At 49.8% G+C, this 18,496-nt stretch overlaps 8 protein-coding genes across 8 annotated transcripts; 4 read left to right on the top strand and 4 right to left on the bottom strand.

The window, feature by feature from the left end:
* Window positions 1–523: 523 nt before the first annotated feature.
* Window positions 524–2,025, top strand: N7509_005907 (inositol polyphosphate multikinase; the record flags this gene model as incomplete). Its single annotated transcript, XM_056630544.1, has 2 exons — window positions 524–609; window positions 810–2,025. The coding sequence occupies 2 exons, from the start codon at window positions 524–526 to the stop codon at window positions 2,023–2,025; spliced, it is 1,302 nt and encodes a 433-aa protein (XP_056489846.1).
* Window positions 2,026–2,358: 333 nt separating this feature from the next.
* On the top strand, window positions 2,359–2,926 carry N7509_005906 (mitochondrial 37S ribosomal protein uS19m; the record flags this gene model as incomplete). The annotated part of the gene is made up of 4 exons (XM_056630543.1): window positions 2,359–2,401; window positions 2,477–2,492; window positions 2,607–2,789; window positions 2,884–2,926. The coding sequence occupies 4 exons, from the start codon at window positions 2,359–2,361 to the stop codon at window positions 2,924–2,926; spliced, it is 285 nt and encodes a 94-aa protein (XP_056489845.1).
* Window positions 2,927–3,641: 715 nt separating this feature from the next.
* On the bottom strand, window positions 3,642–4,609 carry N7509_005905 (putative TFIID and and SAGA complex TAF10 subunit; the record flags this gene model as incomplete). Its single annotated transcript, XM_056630542.1, has 2 exons — window positions 3,642–4,076; window positions 4,313–4,609. The coding sequence occupies 2 exons, from the start codon at window positions 4,607–4,609 to the stop codon at window positions 3,642–3,644; spliced, it is 732 nt and encodes a 243-aa protein (XP_056489844.1).
* A 489-nt stretch (window positions 4,610–5,098) lies between these two features.
* Window positions 5,099–5,876, bottom strand: N7509_005904 (glyoxalase 3; the record flags this gene model as incomplete). The annotated part of the gene is made up of 2 exons (XM_056630541.1): window positions 5,099–5,223; window positions 5,282–5,876. 2 exons carry the CDS (start codon window positions 5,874–5,876, stop codon window positions 5,099–5,101), a joined length of 720 nt encoding a protein of 239 aa, XP_056489843.1.
* Window positions 5,877–6,747: 871 nt separating this feature from the next.
* On the bottom strand, window positions 6,748–8,775 carry N7509_005903 (fungal specific transcription factor domain-containing protein; the record flags this gene model as incomplete). The annotated part of the gene is made up of 1 exon (XM_056630540.1): window positions 6,748–8,775. One exon carries the CDS (start codon window positions 8,773–8,775, stop codon window positions 6,748–6,750), a length of 2,028 nt encoding a protein of 675 aa, XP_056489842.1.
* A 685-nt stretch (window positions 8,776–9,460) lies between these two features.
* N7509_005902 (uncharacterized protein) lies at window positions 9,461–12,275 on the bottom strand (the record flags this gene model as incomplete). Its single annotated transcript, XM_056630539.1, has 4 exons — window positions 9,461–10,801; window positions 10,853–11,506; window positions 11,564–12,018; window positions 12,200–12,275. 4 exons carry the CDS (start codon window positions 12,273–12,275, stop codon window positions 9,461–9,463), a joined length of 2,526 nt encoding a protein of 841 aa, XP_056489841.1.
* Window positions 12,276–13,613: 1,338 nt separating this feature from the next.
* Window positions 13,614–15,355, top strand: N7509_005901 (uncharacterized protein; the record flags this gene model as incomplete). The annotated part of the gene is made up of 2 exons (XM_056630538.1): window positions 13,614–14,978; window positions 15,041–15,355. The coding sequence occupies 2 exons, from the start codon at window positions 13,614–13,616 to the stop codon at window positions 15,353–15,355; spliced, it is 1,680 nt and encodes a 559-aa protein (XP_056489840.1).
* Window positions 15,356–15,697: 342 nt separating this feature from the next.
* On the top strand, window positions 15,698–18,156 carry N7509_005900 (uncharacterized protein; the record flags this gene model as incomplete). The annotated part of the gene is made up of 3 exons (XM_056630537.1): window positions 15,698–15,779; window positions 15,806–17,816; window positions 17,889–18,156. 3 exons carry the CDS (start codon window positions 15,698–15,700, stop codon window positions 18,154–18,156), a joined length of 2,361 nt encoding a protein of 786 aa, XP_056489839.1.
* Between the last annotated feature and the right edge of the window lie 340 nt (window positions 18,157–18,496).

Genomic DNA, 18,496 nt, shown 5'->3' with positions numbered 1-18,496 from the left:
CTGAAGTATATTTAGAGGTGATATACCAGTGGTGACATGGTTATTTAAACTTGAATAGATACTACTAGTAGGAACTGCCAGTGACTGGTACTAATACCACTACTAGTAGTATCTATTTAAGTTGACATTTACTACTAGTAATAGTACTTATCGTGTCCTGCCTAGCCAAAGAATCGACAGCACATACTGATCTGAGTCGCACGGTGTCAGTGACACGGTCGAAATCACTAGTACTAGTATTCACTTTAGAAACCGGCTTGGTGGAAGCGCTGACATCCGATCGGCCTTTCATTTCCCATCTATCTGCTGTCCAGGTGAATACAAATATTTATTTATACCCCAGACTTCCCGTTCGTGTTCCTGTTCCTGACCCTTTACCCTGCAAATCTTCTCTCAACTTTGGTTCAACTTAATACTACTAGTACCGTTCAAGTTTGTTGAGTCATCCGGCAGACGATTGAACCAGACCCCGAATCACTTGCTTTCTCACTTCTGACTTCTGACTTCTGACCTCTCCATCACAATGCCCGCCTCAAAATTAGGCAGTCGCAAGACGCCACAGCTGGGCAGCGATGATTTGGTCCCTTTCGACCATGTTGCTGCGGGCCAGTAAGTTTCGCCTTTCCCCGACTTGTCCGATGTCCACGCGACCGCCCCGAAAGCTTGCCGCCAACGGGTCAACGGTCAACGGTCAACGGTCGTACATGGGCGATCAGGGCCAGCTACAAGCTAAGCTTCTGGCCAGAGAGATGCTGGGAAGCTTCTCAACCTTTGTTCTTTGAGCTAACGTCATCCGTTTCTTCCTCTAGTGAGGGTGTCCGCTGCACCCACTCCGGCTACATGATCGCGAAACCTTGCACGAAACAGGAGATCGAATTCTACGAATCAAGTACCCTTCACAAATCCTTCCAAGAGTTTATGCCCCTCTTCCTGGGCACCCTTTCATCTGCCGATCAGCAATCGCCAGTGGCTCTTGCTGCCGCCCAGGAAACGGGCGCTCACTTTCTTCCTGGCTCCGCTGAGGCCTCAGCTGCTCCCCCCGCCCAAGCGCAACCGGAGGGGGAGTCCGCCACGCCAAATGCCGGCAAATCCAGCCACATGCTAGAACAACACTGGGTGCCGTCCGGGGGCAAGAAGCTGGAAACGGGCCTATCTATCGTCCTGGAAAACATCGCTTGTGGGTTTCGCCGACCCAACGTCCTGGACGTCAAGCTCGGAGCTAGACTCTGGGCGGATGATGCTCCGCCGGCGAAACGCACCAAGCTGGATGCAGTGTCCAAGGAGACAACAAGCTCTCCCTTAGGATACCGTATTGCCGGGATGAAGATATGGACGGGTGAAAATGGTGGAACCGATGAGGGCGCTCATACCGACCCATATGCCACGAAATACGAGGCCTCAGAGGGTGCAAAGGGAGAAGTCATTGAGAAGGACGGGTACCGGAGATATGACAAGTGGTATGGGCGCTCATTCAACGAGGGCAATGTGAAGCAGGGGTTTGAGACCTTCCTTGCCGGAGCCAAAGCTGGCAAGGTTGACCGCTCTAAATTGATTGCTGAGCGGTTGGCCAAGGAGTTAAAAAACATCCAGGAGGTTCTTGAGGCCGAAGAGAGTCGCATGTACTCTGCCAGCGTATTGGTGATCTACGAGGGTGATCCAGAAGCCATGGAAGAGGCATTAGAAGAGGAAAAGAAGATCCCCGACCCAAATGATCAGGAAGAAGATGACGATGATGATGACGATGACGATGAAGAAATTGGCTTCGAAATATCAGAACAAGCCTTGGAGCTTGTTGATGCTAACGGAATGCCGCAAACCGCCATCAACATCAGCATCGATCCTCAGACAATGGAGATGCCCACCATAGTCGACGACGACGACGACGACGAAGACCCACCAAAAGTCCACGATCTCCGCGTGATTGATTTCGCCCATGCCAGATGGGCCCCAGGGGAAGGGCCGGATGAAAACATGTTGATGGGAATTAGAAGCTTAGTCAAGGTCTTTGAGGAACTTGCTCTTTGAACGCAGGCTCAGATAGTACATCAACCCAGCTGATTGCTGGCAACAGCTGGCGTGTGGAATTCTCTGCCTAGCCAATCGTTTCTTATATATAGACTTTCAACTCATTTAGCCAGTTTAATGCATTTACAAGCGGTCTTTCTGCATTCAATTCAAAGCAAAGTTCACTCCTCAGTTTCCACAGTCTGAAATATGCAATAAACAGCAGTGAACATCAGTAAATATGGGGTATACTTCGGGCCAATAGCCGCTGTATATATACGCTGACATAATCTCGAAATCTCCAAAAAGGTTTCAACTTCAGCGGATCACGACCACGGACAATCGCAAGTCAAAATGTTTGCCACGCGTGCTCTGCTGGGCCGCTCGGTCTGGAAAGGTATGTTCCGCTGATTCCAGTGAAAAGAAATATCAGGATATCCTGGAGGAACCCCATTGCTTACACGCTCAACAGGCCCGAACATTGTCCCGTATGTTCAACCCGTCAACCCAAGCACCACCCCCTCCGCCATTGCTCGATGAAATGCCCTGGGAGGATGATTTCACTTAACAGGGAATTGAAATACTAACCTCCGCCAATGCAGTCTCCCTCTCCCGCGCACCCTCCCCCCCTCCCCCAAACACTCCCCCATCCGCACCCAAAAGCGCGCCGCAACCATTCTTCCCAATTTCGTTGGCCTGCGCTTCGCTGTTCACAACGGAAAGACCTACCAAGAGATTCAGATCACGGAGGAGATGGTCGGCCGCAAGCTCGGAGAATATGTCGCGTACGTTTTACCAACTCAACTCCGGCCACGGATCTTCAGGCCCAGGCAGGGTATCCCGCAGACCGAAACCGAACTTACAGGAGAATCAATACAGGACCCGAAAGCGCTTCACCTACAAGCAGTCCAAGAACAAATAAGCGAATCGTCTGATTGCCGCATCGTCCCGGCTAGGAAGACTTCTTGGATCTCGAGACCAACGCCCCGTGCCAGCCGGCCCAGCTTCAATCCACTCTTCTCGCCAACAATCACCCTTCTTCGCCCAATTGCTCGAGACTGGATTTTCGAAATTGCAGAGATCAGTCGAAATCAAATTCTTATACCCTGCGGAGAAGAGCGATTCAGGCTGGAAATCGATGGCATGCTTTGTTGAAAGCACCTTGTTTCTTTTATTTGGCCGCAGTGCCCGTGTACAGATAGTTTTTATCAGTGGTATCCCTTGTGACATTACCTACTCGTGGGATGGAGTTTAGCCATGGAAAAATGCATTCACCATAATTTATATCTGATTCAAATGGTATACATCGATCGTATAGCTCAAGAGGACTAACTGATCTAGATGACAAGACGAAACTCGAAAAAGAAAGCAAGAAAGAACACCATTTCCAGGAAGGAAAAACCTCCCTCCCATCCAAAAATGCCCGGGCCGCAATGTTAGCGGCCTGCTTGACCGATTTGAACGCCAGCGCCGAAACCCATCGTAGATAGTAACATAAGAAAAGAAACCCAACCGGAGAAAATAGGCGAGGCATGAGAATCAGACAAAAGGACGAAATGCGATGCGCATTAAATGAAACGCCCTCAAAGCAACCACTATCCCAGTCTGCCCTAGCCAGACATGTAGCCAGGAAGTTCTCAACGATAGAACTCGCCGCGCTTCACAGTGACCCCATACTCTGAAACCGCCATGCCAAGATCTTCCATGGTAAGCACAGTCCGGCCCTGACCCGTACCACCCGAACCCCCACCTCCAAATCCAGCCCGCTGAATACCGAGATGCGTATTGCCCTTGTTTCCCTTGTCGCCGCCGGCAGGACCTCCCGGCGCTGGGCCCGCGGGCCCGCCGAGACCAGACGCAGCTGTCAAACTGCCCATTGGGTTGCTGGCGGAGGAACTGTTGGAAGCGCGGATGCGGGCGAACTGGTAAGAGTCGGCTGCGAGGTCCGAGACGAATTTCTGCGTCGCGAGCGCGAGGAGGCGGGCGAGGTGTGGTGGTGTTTGGTTGGGGCCTGTGCCTGGGGGTGGAAGGCCGGCTAGAGTGAGGTAGTGTGCTGTTACTGCGTCGGGGATCTAGAGAGGTGGTATGGAGGTTAGCTTCGTGTTTTTCCCGCTGTTGTTGGACTAAAGGCCCTTGTCTATGTCTTTCGCGCGGAAGTCACTCTAGATGAGAGCTGGCGTGAGAGTGAGGTGAGGTGAGGTGAGATAACGCGGGGAGTAGGTAGTGTATGTAGTCGGGAGTACGTAGTAGCTTGGCTGGCCCAGCCCAGAAGAGGAAATGGGAGGAAACGATAAGAAAAATCACGTACTATTGGCGCATAATCATCCATCTTGCCTAGGAACTCGCGCAAGCTGGTCTCCTTCTTGGAAGGCTGCGGCGCGGCGGCCATGGGATCGTCATTCGTTGGGAGAGGGGCGTTGTCGTCGCCGGTGGCCTGGGTCTGTTCTGCATTCATGTCGATATCTTGTTCGATGGAAGCGTCAAGGTCAGGTTCGGGCTTCACGGCCGAATCAGTGGTTGGCTCGACAGGAGTAGCTGATGGCGGGATGGGGTGCTCTTGTGACCCGTTTGGCGGTTGGGGGGTCTGGGAAGGTTGTTCACTCATGGTGGGCAGGTCATGGATGTTGTCACTCCCCTATAGGATCAAACAATGGGCTGCAGGGACCAGGTGTGACGAGACCAATCAATTCAGTGGTGAGCTGGGAGTGGTCAGTGGTCAGATGTTCGTCCTATCGTCGCAGAGCCAGTCACAGAGCGAGTCACGAGCGGAGGAGGTGGGTGCACGGCCCATCTCGGCGGTGGAGTCGCTTCTGATATTCACGAGTTTATACTAGGAACTATAAGAGGTTTGTAAGTTGGAATAACACTGGCACATTGAAAGGATTTAATTCAAATGTGTATTCGGTCAACTACGGTCGTGACAGATGCTCCAGAGGGCCCATATATAATTCATTGCTTTACGATATCCTAGGGGGTTGAATTGGCAAGCAAACTTGAAGCTTTAGCAAAAGTTTCGATATTGGAAAATACACCTAGGTAGCTAGCAAGAGCCATCTATCCACCCAAAAAATGACGATTGTTAACAATTATTTAATTATAAACCCTCAAAAACCTCAACCGCTGCCTGGGCAGTTGACGCCGCACTGGCAGGATTCTGGCCTGTCACTAAACGGCCATCAACGATGTGAAAGTCATCCCAAACTCCAGCGGAACGCTCATCTATAATTTGAATTAGCTTTGAATAGGGGATAAAGTCTAAATTTTAAGTAGAACTCACAAGTAGCCCCAAGACGTTTAGCAATTTCCTCGACCAGCTCAGAATTCCAACTCCGAAGTTCAGCCATGATTCCCATAGTGTCCTCGGCTTCAGAGGTAAATCCAGTAATCTTTCTGCCTTTGATAATAGGCTCCCCAGTTGCCTTATCGAGAAGATTGGCAAATATAGCAGGACCGTGGCATACCGAGGCAATAACACCACCGTTTGCCCAGGCTTCCTCGGCGATTTTCTGCAAGGACGATGCAGTGGGATAGTCGATCAGAGCGGCATGGCCAGCAGAGGCGTAAAATAGGCCATACTGAGACTTATCCAAGTCGGCAGCCTTGTGTAGATTGTCTAGCTTTCGGCGAAAGTCGCTGTTGTGATCGTTCCAGATCTTGAGATCATCGCCGTTGAGAAAGTCTGGTTGTTGCGACAGCCAGTCAGGAGTGTATTCTCCCGTCTCAGAGGCGAGATCGACTTCAAAACCCGCAGCAGTAAGAACTTTGAAAGGGTGAAGAGCTTCGCTGATGAAGAGTCCAGTCGTCTCTTTTCCTTGGAAGAGTGTGGCCTGGGCCGAAGTGATGCTGATGAGCGCCTTGCGAGGAGGAGACATTTTAATTTTGGAAAAACGTTGGAATAGTAGACTTTTCTTATATGAGAAAGATACTTTGATGAGATGTGAACATTACTTTGAAAATGTGCAGATGAGATGGGAATTTATAGGCCTTCTCATCTATAGCTAAGTTGGGCTGTCAGCCTCACTCCGCAACTCCGCGACTCCGTCATCCCGCGACTCCGCAACTCCGGCTTATTTGCAGATTGAAATTACGCAGGCCCATTTAACCGGTATCCAAACAACGGTGACTCTATCAGACCGCCATAGCATATTTGAACATTATCCAATCATATTTGCGCGAATGCTCGCCTTTTCCTCCCAAGACTTCTTGCATCCAGGCTCGCCTTGCAGAGTGAAGTAAGCGGCTGTCTGCACAACTCTGTACCTCCGACGAAAGTCCAGTCGACCTAATAGGATTGGGAACCAAATTACGATAGTAGTTAGATGCTGATTATGATCGAATTATCAATAAATGGAATCGCTCAAAGCAATATGGGGCGGTACGCGAAATGAATTCTATGTTATACTCTGAGGTGAGTACGAAAAAAGCACGCCTAGTTCACTGGAAACCTTGTTGAAACATTCTAGTCACTAATAAATCCATGGATGCAAAGTTGCTTACGGTCAAATTATTGGTACCTAGGAATACGTTTGGAGGCAGCCAGCGACTTCTAGCCGAGCTAGACCGATCAAGCTGGGACGAGGACAGTGCTCCTGCTTCCAGGGGACAACCGAATCAACGCTAATGAGTTTTCATTTAGACTTCGATGAATTACGAGAATTGTGATTGAGATTAGCTATCTTTCAATAGAGGCATTATATAATGGCATTTTCAGACAGACGGATCATTCCTGGTTCATATTTCTGGTTAGAATTGTGATATATTATCAAACTCGGGCCATAACGCCTCCACGCTATTCCAGAAATCAATGTCGACAGCCATATCAAACAGGTTGAACTCTGATGCATCGAAAGGATCATGCGATGACAGAGATTGATCAATTGACACCGACGATGAGGAGCTGGCTTCGAAGTCTTGGGGTATGATCGCAGCATTGGATGCAAGATCGCTGGGCTTTGCGAGGACCTCAATTTTGACGAATAAATCGCGAACTATTTTCGCTGCATTCGCTGCGACGGGAAACTTGGCACCGAAATTATCGAAGACCGAGATAGACAATTCAATTGCTTGCTTAGCCTGGTTGGATATTGTCGAAGACGGAAATAACATCACAAACCCAACAAGGGTCATAACTGCATTCCACTGACAGAAGAAGGCCTCGTGCCACCCGTCAAAGAGCGTTGATTCCATGAGCGCCTGGTGCGTGATCATCGTCAACATAATTGCATGAGAAGCGCATCTTATGGCGAGTTCCTCTGCAATCGAATCCGCCGGCGATTTCAAGGTGAAGGATATGAATGGTCGACAAAGGTTTATGCTGAGATGATGATATGTATGTTCGAGGAGCAAGCGCTGTCGTTGCAACCAAGGTGGAGTAAATGGCTCAAATATAATGGAGGTAAAATCTGTGGAAATGGGTTGTCCATTGTTTTGACGCTTCAATTTCAGAGATTCTGGAACACCATCAACCCATTCTTGGAAGCTCTGGGTGTGTGTGTTTAGAAGTCCCGCACTAGAGGCTTGAGCTTCGTGATCAGCCCATAGAGCCTGGCCTTCCTGCAAATAGATATACTGATCGTAAAATGCCGAGTAGGCTGTTCGAACTTTGATGTAAAGTTGGACCATGTGTAGATTATAACTCAACCATGTGACATTCTGTCCGATAGGAGCAAACATGGATCCGGAGCTCACGGCGGCGTCAAGAGTATCACTAGGTAAAGACGGCATGGCGTAGGAGTTAGACAGCATGAAGGGACGACCAAGCTTCATTCCAGCTTTACTGTCCATGAGGTAAACTGCCCACCAAAGCCGCCTGCGCATCTCGCGATCCTTTTCGGACATGGTCGGCGGGGGATCCAGATGCAGACCAAGCATATAAGCGGTGCTGACAGCGAGGCCTACCGTACTATTCATCATATTGTGGAAAGATCCGCCACATATGTAGACTGCACAGAGCAGATGACATTGTAGTGTTGATAACGATGGGTTGTCGAGTTCGTATTTAAGCAACTTTTGCCCACGCCAATAGTGCCACCGACCTGCAACTAGAGCATCTTTGCCCTCAGCAAGAACTCCTTGAATCTCTGCAGGCATTGTAGAGGTTGCATATTGCATGCACATAGCAATCATAATATCAACGAGGGCTGAGGGTCTTCGCCCCTGCCCGCCATCCACCAAGAGAGACTGATAATGATTCTTGAACTGTGTCTCATCCACAATCGGAAAAAGCGACGTATGGTAGGTTTGCCAATAAAGGTTTAAAAAGTAGTCCTCTTGTATGAGACTCAGGTAAACCCCCGCAGTAGCGACTTCTTCGCGTGGAGGTGTCCATGGACAGCTTAGGTTTGCAAGTAGGCCCGCGTCTGGTACATCCAGGAATTTGTGATAACTGGCTGAAACAGGATGCAAACGATGGACGGGATTTTCTTTTCGCAGTTGAAGGTTAAGAAACTTGCTAAGACATTGAATAAAAAAGTAAAGCGATGATGGCCCAAACCACGTCTCGTTAGAGGAGCGCGTAGGCCTGAACTGAATACCATCACGGTATCTTTTCAAGCCAAGGTCATGATCCTGTCCTGTGGATATAAAAGCCGAATGCAGTGATGGTGATGATGTTATAGGGCTTGGTAGGGTCTGTTGGTCGGAACCCTGCCGCTTGAGCTCTGTTTCTAATTGCTGAACTTTCCGCTTGAGGTGGGCAATTTCCTCGGAGGCTTCCGTGAGAGTTGAGGCCTTCGATGCACCACTATTACTGCAGTGGTTTCCACGTTCCATGCATTTTGAACATGGTACGCCATTGTCGCACTTGGCGCGGCGAAGTCGACAAGCATCGCACGCTCTAGCTACTTGGACCCGTCTCTGGCGACGCCGCGACCCCACTTGATCTTCAGGTCCTAACAAGGAATTGTCCAAACCCACAACCATAGAAGTGGCGTGACGATAGGCAACAGCCTAGGTGGAGAAAAACTAACAAGCCCAGTTAAGAGCGATATTGATCTTGGTGGTCCAGAGGAAACAGGATGGATGTCCCCCTCTTACCAATCTCACCTGGGCATATACGCAGCACGTGATGTATCATGTGATATGCGCCTTGGGACTTGATGTACATGGTCATGTGACTGCGAGTGAACAGTCGTGCTCTTTGTTGAACGAGACAGACTCGGAGGGAGGACCTTTGGAAGTGTGAGAACTTAAGGACGAATTGAATGGTCATGATTACTGAAGTGCTGGGTTTGTTCAGTTCAAATTCAGAGATAGCTATGTCTAATGTACAAGACTCATCCACCGCTTTTCATACTTCGCTTCGTAATGTGCAAACTCCAGTGGAAATTCAATAGTACAATCCCTCAAACTCCAGGCAAATAAACAGCAAGAAATAAAGTCTGCATGCCTAGAAAATAAGACTTCTGGCTTAAGATCAACTAGCAAAATGCTCGAGAGATAAGGCGTCGAAAATCGCTTATTGTCCCAATTGCATGTGAGGATCGATGTGGTCGGGGGTGGCGGCGTGGTGTTGAGGATATTGACTGCCGTGCACCTCTTGACTAAGCGTCTGCATTAAGTTCTGTTCGGCGGTCTGGTCGAACACAGATTGGCTATTAGCATCCGGGGGAAGGCTGGGCGAGGCAGACATCTCGTGTCCGTGAACGGGCGACGGGTGTGCCCCAGCCAAGGCCATCATACCCTTGATGCCCTCGACATGCGCCTTATCCTCCTCGCCTTGCTTCTTTTGACGCTCGCGGGCCTCTCTCTTGGCAGCCTGAGCAGGCGCACGAGTCTTCAGCTCACCAGTGACAAATTTCAAATAGTAAGGCACTTCAATCCCGCTCTTGAGGAAGAACAACTTCAGATTGCGAGCTTTGTCCTTGAGCTGCACCTGGTTACGGTCTTTCAGAGCTTCACTGATGGTTCCGCCAGGGCCGAACATGGCCAGGATCTGGCTCCAGTGTGGTCCTTTCACGCGATCAAGACCGGCCATCAGGGCATTTTCCTCCTCTGTAGTCCAAGGCCGTCGCTGACTGGGGAGACCGGACTTTCGACTGGTAGGTGAAGACTTTGCTGATGCGGCCATCCGAGCCCGCTCGTACAGGACTTGGGTCGGTTGCGATTGAGAGATGTGGGGTATACCTGGAAGATAACCCTGTTGTTGCGAAGACATCCCGTTGTTTCGAGCTTGCATTGCCTGCGCTGCATTCGGATTGTATTGCTGGAAATTTGCTTGCAGGGGACTTTGTTGAAAGGTTAGGCCACCAGACTGTTGTTGATGATATCCACTAGGAGGGGTGGGGCTATGGTGGAACTGCGGTTGCGGCTGCGGTTGCGACTGTTGATGCAGCTGTTGATGTTGATGCTGATGCTGCTGTTGAGCAGGCTGTTGGGGCTGCTGCGCAGCAGTATAGCCGTGAAGGTATTGGTTATCAGGCTGAGTGGGCTGCTGCGACTGCTGCGGTTGTTGCGATTGTTGTTGTTGCGGTTGTTGTTGCTGCTGCTGCTGTTGCTGTTGCGGCGGCTGGGTATGAGGTTGGGCATGAGGTTGAGGAGATTGGCTAGCTTGAGAGGGAGCTTGTTGGTATTGACTCTGTTGCTGAGATTGTTGCTGAGAGCGTCGGAGGCCATGGCCCTGTAACGCAATCTGCGCCGCACGAGCAGCACGGGCAACGAGATCGCCATGCATGTTGCGGTCTACCGGAACCTCAACCGGTTGGCTCACAGAGAACTGCCCTTGATGGGTAGTGCTGGGCGACTCTTGGGCATCGCCATTGGAGCTAGAAGGTTGGCGCCCTTTGATGGGTTTCTTTCCCTAGTGTAAGCATTAACATCGATGAAGTGGCCAGGAGAAGTGGTAACACACCTGTTGAGAATTAATTTGATCGAAGTTTTTGGCGATGTACGAGCTCAGATCTCGAAGGAAGTGTTCCCAATGGTATTTGTCTGGCAAAGCCTTAAGTGCATCCTCGTTGTTGATGTCATTAAGAAGAATATCACGGCGGGAGGACAGTCGATTCACAAAGTCGGTTTCGCTGGGAGCCAATTGCTTCGTACCAGGACGTCTCCCAAGTAGTCGTTGTTCCATGTCATCAGGGAATAGTTCACACAGAAGCTGTGTCCGCGTACGAGTCTTGCTGTTCATGGCTGCAATGAAAGCCTGAGTCTTGAGCTCCAGGTATAAAGCCCCTTGGACCTTCAACAGCCGGCCACCTTCTGGCACAAACACATCTAAGAAGTGTTCATTCAACTCCGAGAACCCGATTTCCTGAGAGCCGAAAATACTGGAAACAAAAGAGGCCAAATTGGCCTTGCGAATGATGTCCACTTGGGATGATTCGGTGATTTCAAGATCGGAAGTTTGGAGGAAGGAGTGTTTCACGGTGTAAACCCTCTTGGTATGATCGAATAGCGAGCGCATGGTTGCGTATGCTTGGCCGTTCTCGGATTCCGGCTCGGATACCATGGCAGTCAGGTCCTGGTAACTGTTCTTGGAGAGAAACGAGAGGATTTGGGTTGACTGGGAAGGTCAGAACCTATATCCGTTCCCAAAAAAGAGTGCGACTATCAGACTTACCAAATTATCCAGGATGGGTAAACTTTGGATTTTCAGATGAGAATTGGCTTTGAGGAACGCGAAGCCCCGCGCACCGGGGAATTCGCCGACCGGAGATATTTCTTGCGTGCCCATAGCTACCGTCTGATCTTGACGCTCCGTGTGGTCCATTATTTCGGATATGATGGACGCGACATCAGCGTTGATGTTGGGGTTGTCATTCTGGGTGACGGTTGGATCGGATTGAGATTGATCACCCGGCGGGTGATCGGTAGGCTCGAGTGAATCCACGACACTTTCACCGAGTGCAGTCGCAAGTTCTTCTTCAATCTTGTGGCCGGGGCCGTGTTGATCTAAACTGTCAAGGGATTGCTGGAAGGTGGGTTCGTCGTCCGGGCCAGCGTCCATCCGACGCTTTTTAGCGGCAGGCGGGGTACCATGATCCTCTTCCTCGAGGAGAAGGGGTGGCTTTTGGTCTATTGCAGAAAAGGAAGGAAGTAGTCAGCCAAAGAGTGAATCAGGGTAGAATGGGGAGATAGTAGGTTAAGTAAAGTAGGACAAGGCAACAGCAGGAGATAGTAGTAGTAGCAGTAGTAGGCGCCAGCTGCATGGGGCAACAAGAAACAGACAAACGCCAACGGGCAATGTAGCACTCACCCAGTTCATCGTCAGGAAATGAGGGAAGATCAGATGTGGCATCGAAAGATGGCCGATTGCCTCGAGTCTCGACCATCTGGACTATCAGTCTCTAGGGTTGGGCTGTCAACTTCCAAGAGCAGAAATGAGGGCTTAGGGTAGGGGTAGGGCGCAGCTGTAGGGCTTCCAGGAGGTCAGGTTTTTTGCCTCGGAGGGGGCTTTGTTCTAGTGCGATTGCCAGGAAGTGATATTATTGGACAATGACTTGACCGCCTCTGAATGCGGAGAAATACATTGTATGTACGGAGTACTACAGCAGTTGTAGGGCGAGTTATCGTTGTTTGTTCACTATTGTGTTTATTACTAGTTAATTATTGCACAGTGAGATATAGGGTATTCAGTATTAACATATACTAATTTCGCTCTATCTCACTCCCGGGTGTGTCTAGAAATATTAATACTACGTACCATGTATTATTATGTGCTGCCAATGGACAATGGACGAGCGGGTACTGCCAGTTGCCAAAAGTACGGAATTGACGCCTGATATCAAAGGCCACACTATTCCCCACGACCACTAGAAAGCAGAAATGATATTCTTTTCTGAGCTGGCAAGATACTAGTAGTCTTTAAAATATTCTGCAGATCTTGACTGAATTGAAATTAGTCTCAGTAATATTGTATAAATCTTTTCGTAGTCTACATTTTGTCCCTGGCGATCTGTTTCATGTCAACCCTGATTAGTGCGCGTCATCGATGCATGGGACTGGCTGGCTCTTCATCCTGGGTCTGTAACCCTCCAACCACACCTATCCTACATCTCTGGCTACGTGAATTCGCTGTGAGCCAATTTCTTTTTACCTTTTGAATCAAAATTGGCAAGAAACTTATTGTGAGGGATAAAATAAGGAAAATCAACTCCAAGAGCGTTCCGGACAAACAAAATGAACATTGCTATAAGCTGGGTCTTCGCTCTGAAATTGCTCTGACCAGTAACAGCCAAATCACCCAACCAAAGATCATTGTGTGCATCCATGGAACACTGGGTTTGAAAGCTTGAATCCTTTCTCTAGGCTAATGCTGCGAGTGGTGATCCGCCCGACGCTCCCGAAACCCTAATCATGAGGAGCTTATATGCCCCAGCGACCTTCAAGCCCATGGTTTCTCAATAACGCCCAGCAAGGTTAGTTTCCGAAAGCGGCTCTCTGGTGGCACTGATTCCTGTAATCCTCGAATCCATTCAGTATGCACCAGGGGTCTAGCCGGCCCATGCTACCTGGGCTCGTAGAACTGCCCTTCTTATTTGGAAACAGGTCCCGCGTCCTTTTTCCAACACTTGTTCGTGATAAATGCCGCCGAGGACACTAGTACTACGATAAATCGCCTTTGTCTACCTCCCATTAGCTCGAGGCTACTGCCCGCTTCAACCGCCGACATGTTCTCAGCCCATTGTTCCCTCGTGATTGCGGTATCAGTCCAGTTGGCCGCCATAGCTACGGCCCAGGACTACACAGAGACCGTTTGGGGTATCTTTGCATACACTACTTATGGAGACACTCTCCCCAATATAATGTCGCAAGTGAGGACCAGGGCGCTATCTGACTATGGAGCCAGCCAGCTTGAGGCGGCAGGGTCGGCCTTCCGTGATAGATATGTCAGGACAGGAGGAAGTGCGTACTACGCAGGATCCACGGTTCAAGGCCTTGCTCCTTTTTACCTCGACTCACAAGATGTCAGCATCCTCACAACAACTGATCAATATGTCATCGCCTCTGCACAGGCTTTCATGCAAGGCCTCTATCCACCATTGAATCAATCCGATGTCCAAGCCTCCGACTCAACACCGAATGGCACTTTCTATAGCTATCCCCTCGGCGGATACCAATATCCCAAAATCGTTAGTCTCGGGAGCTCCGACCCACAGTCTATCATGGTCGCGGGTCAGGCGCAGTGCCCCATGCATCAAGCCGCCGTGAGCGAATATCAGGACAGCAGTGAGGCCCAGGACATTACGCAGGAGAGTGCCGCTTTCTATACGAAACTCTGGAAGGAAGTATTGATGGGAGAGATGGATGAGTCACAAGCAACCTACAGTAATGCCGTTGACATTGCCGACTTCTTGGACTATGAGATTCTCCACAATACCCAAGCTCTCGAGGTTCTGGGCGATTACGATCTGCGACGCTCCCGGTGGCTTGCAGATCAATATACATATGCTACGAATAAGCAAGATGATCAGCAATCTGCAATCGGCCTCATGAATCCTGTTGCCGGACAAGGCTTGGCCGCGAGTATTCTCAACGCTTTCTCGATAAACGTTGGAACATCTGGATTGCAGCAGAAAGTGACGTTGCTGTTTGGTAGCGATGAGCCTGCCGTGGCTCTAGCCTCTCTCCTGGGGCTGGCAAAGGAGCAACAGCCAAACTTCTATTCTCGCCTTGTCCGTGGTGGATCCCTTGTCTTTGAACTTTATAGTTTCGAAGCAGACGAGATTTACCCCAGCTATCCGGGCTCTGATAATCTATTTGTGAGATTTTACCTCCACAATGGCACCGATTCCTCCGAGTTCGCTTCATATCCGCTTTTCGGAAACGGGCCAAGCCAGGAATATGTTCCATATAGCGAGTTCCAATCCGAAATCGAGACCTTCGCGATGCAGTCAACAAAGGAATGGTGTACTCAGTGCAATGCGGATTCCATTTTCTGTACTGGGTTGATGGGAGACAGCAGTTCCTCAAAGCAAAAGAAACAGATGTCTCCTGCGGTGGCCGGGGTTATTGGAGCTTTCGTGACTCTGGGTGTTGGTCTTCTCTTTGGGATGATCTTTTCTTCTGTGGCATTCGCAAACGTGGAGGCAACAAGCCTGGCATCGGGGGGTTTAAAGGCAACGACAAGAACGCCAGTGATGCAGATCTCAATTTCCGGAAGCCAATCTGGGGCAGTACCTCCAAGCCAAATGTCGGGACTGATGATGATCCATCCGCTGCTGGCATTGTGGTTCAGGGACACGAGCGACTCGGAAGCTGGGAAATGGGTCAGCGGAGAAAGGAGATTGAGGATATCGCATCTCCAACTCATGACGGCGCACCCCATGTCTCGCCATTTGATGAGGAGAATGAAGAGGAATGGAGGATTCACAGTGGGATGCAGCCGGTTAAAGTGCGGGAAAGCGTGTAGAAGTAGCCGTTATGGCAGGCAGTGGTTGATTGATGTGTTTGTTCTTGGATACCAAAAGTTGAGTTAGAGTAGTAGTAGTAGTAGTTAGAATGTTAATGTGAATGTGAATGTTAATGTGGATGTTAATGTGAACTTTCTCTCCTTCCCTCGCTCTTTCTTGCTTTCTTTCTTCCTTTCTTTATGTGTGATGCTTGTGCTTGTACTAGTAGTACTAGTAGTACTTGATCTTTTGTGCTTCACCTCGTGCCTTCCCTTGAGGGCCTCAACTTCGACCAACTAACTCCTACGAGTCTCCCCCCTTCAGCCCATCTTCATGTATGTCTCATCATCACCCCGATCAAGATGAAGTACAGTATCCCCACACTCATGGCGCTATACCAGGAGACAGAAGTTGCCTGTAACTGGACCGGTCACGTCAAAGATTGTCAGTACCTCCTCCCCATCATCGAGTTGGCAACATTCTGCAAGCCTGGGCACAGGCATCCTCCACACAATGTCTGACTATTCTCGCAGGTAAACTACTACGTCCCGGGCATCCTCGAAGGCCAGAAACCCGAGTGATTCCTCGCAAAAAGCGCACCTCGAAGACCTCTGCAGGACCACATCTTGCTCAATCATTGGGACATACACCTAAGTCGCATACGCCAAAGCTGCATACTCCTAAGCCGCATAATCGATCGACAACCAACAAAAAAAGGTTATCGCCGAAGCCGTTGACGACAACTGATGCAGGGTTTGCTCGCTTTCTCAAAGAACATTCTTCTCCAAAACATCAGCGTGTGACTGCTGGAGGCCGTATCGTTCCCATGATTATCGGAGACGATTCAATCCAAGGGGAGAAGAATTTTGAAGAATGGAAGCCGCCTCAAGCCAAACATAACACGGATTACCAAAGTTCGCCCACGAAGATAATCAACAGCAATTATCCCCAAGGCAGTGCCGCCGTGGTACACAGTCCAGCCTCATTCGTACTTGATCCAGGACAAAATGACAGCGTCTTCCACCAAATCCCAATCACCACAGCTCAGGCCTCGGTCATTATCCCAATGCCTGTTCAATCATTTCTGCCCTCCGTCTTTCCTCAGCAGTCAATGAGTGTCTACCAAGGGACCAACGCATCCCAACAACTGGACAAGAACTACTTTCCACCTTTAAATATGAATTCTGATATCGATTACCACCCCGCCGGCATCTTCAGGTCGAAGCTGGAACATGTACAAAATATCGTTAATGGAGTCGAGGATGCAAATTTCATTGACTTCAAGGCCGATCTTCGCCTCATACTCGACCTGGTGGGAAGACCGATGGACTCTCTTCAAGTTGAATATCTGATATACCTTCATAAGCAGTTGGAAGTGGCCTTGGGTGCTGCGAGTAGGCACCTTCAGTCGGTGGATGCCGAGATTGCAATGTGTCCGGCAAGCAGTCCATCACACGTTGGGCTGCGAATCAAATGGAAGCGGGTCAGAGCAGAGGTCTTTGACAGACTGGAGGAGATCAAATTACGCCTAGGTGAGGCGCTCGATCAATTCAACGGAATCCAGAGCATTACGGGTTCCATAATCCAGACCTTGTGCCCAGGGGATCTCTCACTCGAACCACTGGTGATATCTTCGGTTCCAGATACACCCTATCAATCCATGCCCCAGACCGAGGAATTCCAGGTCGATAATACACTACAGGAAGGCATCATCAATCAAGACTGCGAACCGATGAAAAAGAATCCTCCCAGTTCCCCCGATTTTGAGTTTGCTTTCGATCCCCAGTTACCTGAGCATAGTGAGGCTATAGAGCATCCTAGGCCTCAACGAGCTGGTCGCTTTGATGATATGGGATCTGATCTGTACGGCGATGGAGATACCGATAGAAGCGATGCAAGCTCGGAGGTTTTGTACAGTGGAGATGAGCAAAACAGCGAGTCTAGCAGTGACAGCAACGGTCCTGCCCACAGTGCGAGTAATTCGTCCGTTATTCTCCAGGATCCAGCCGGTGAAGATGACACTGCCTCCCTCTCCGAGCCGGCCTGCTCTGAGGTTTCACAGTATGGTGCCGGGGTGACAGACGCTCTTCATGAGTGCCGGCCTTCTGGGCAAACCGATGGCGTTGCGGACATTCGTATACCTCGTTATCTCCCACGAAACCTGCGACGTCGTGATAGTCACACCCTTCCGCGCAATTTTCCCCGTCGATTCAGTAGTACCAGCCCCCTTGCAGCCGAACGACGCCCGCGTTCACGATACTTCCCCTGGAATTGGCGGACAAGTATGGGCTCCGGATCAGGATCAGATTCAGTCTCCAGTATCGACCACGAGTATGACGAGGGCTCGCAACCTGAAGATTGTGTGAGTGATATGAAGCCGATCATCGGCAGACGATACGGATATTCGGAAGATGGGCCTGCTGCTTTGGCCAGCCAGCCAGGAGGTTTTGATCTCTCCAGTGATTACGGATCAAATCAAAGGTGAGATACAACATCATCATACGGAGTACTGAGCGAGGAATTTAAAATGGCTAATACCAGTTCAAACTTTAGTAATCCACCCACGCAAGATGACGACTACGATGCCGATATTGATCTAACACAAGACTCGCCCCGTCAAGCCATCCGTGCAGCTCACCAAAACGAACAAACTAAGGCCATCCGCGCCGAGTTTCGTGCGATGCAGGGGATTGGTCAATATGGATTGCCTATTGGGCGCCCCACGGTCGAAACATTTGCGACTACCGCCGTCGGACTCCCCGGACGATTCCAATATGAGTCTGGTTGGATGGCTTTGGCTCTCAAGAAGCTCTTCCCATAAAGGAGAGGGCAGCCTATACTCCATATGTGTACCTGATATCTGGGGATGTGGAGGAGGATGGAGAACCAATGAATCCCCCACTCTTCGGTGAATCCCATGGTCTGGACCACGCATTCGCCTTTCATCACGTGGTGGGGAGGTTTTCCAAGGCTTCCAAGAATTGATTGGTAGCTGAAGTCAGAGTCGCCACCGGAGTTTTGCTTCATCCTTCGTTTGTACCACAGTGTAGTGTTTTGCGGTTTCCCTTAGAGGATACTGGTTCGGCGCTTGTTGTAGAATCCTAACCCAGTCCCTCGTTATTTGCCCCCCGAAAAAAAAAGCCACTCTTAATTCTTATTTC

Source organism: Penicillium cosmopolitanum (assembly GCF_028827165.1).
Source record: "Penicillium cosmopolitanum strain IBT 29677 chromosome Unknown utg000006l:49.0-5199605.0:1.0-5204138.0, whole genome shotgun sequence".
In the NCBI taxonomy this organism is placed as follows: domain Eukaryota; kingdom Fungi; phylum Ascomycota; class Eurotiomycetes; order Eurotiales; family Aspergillaceae; genus Penicillium; species Penicillium cosmopolitanum.
This window is presented reverse-complemented; position numbering and strand designations above follow the sequence as displayed.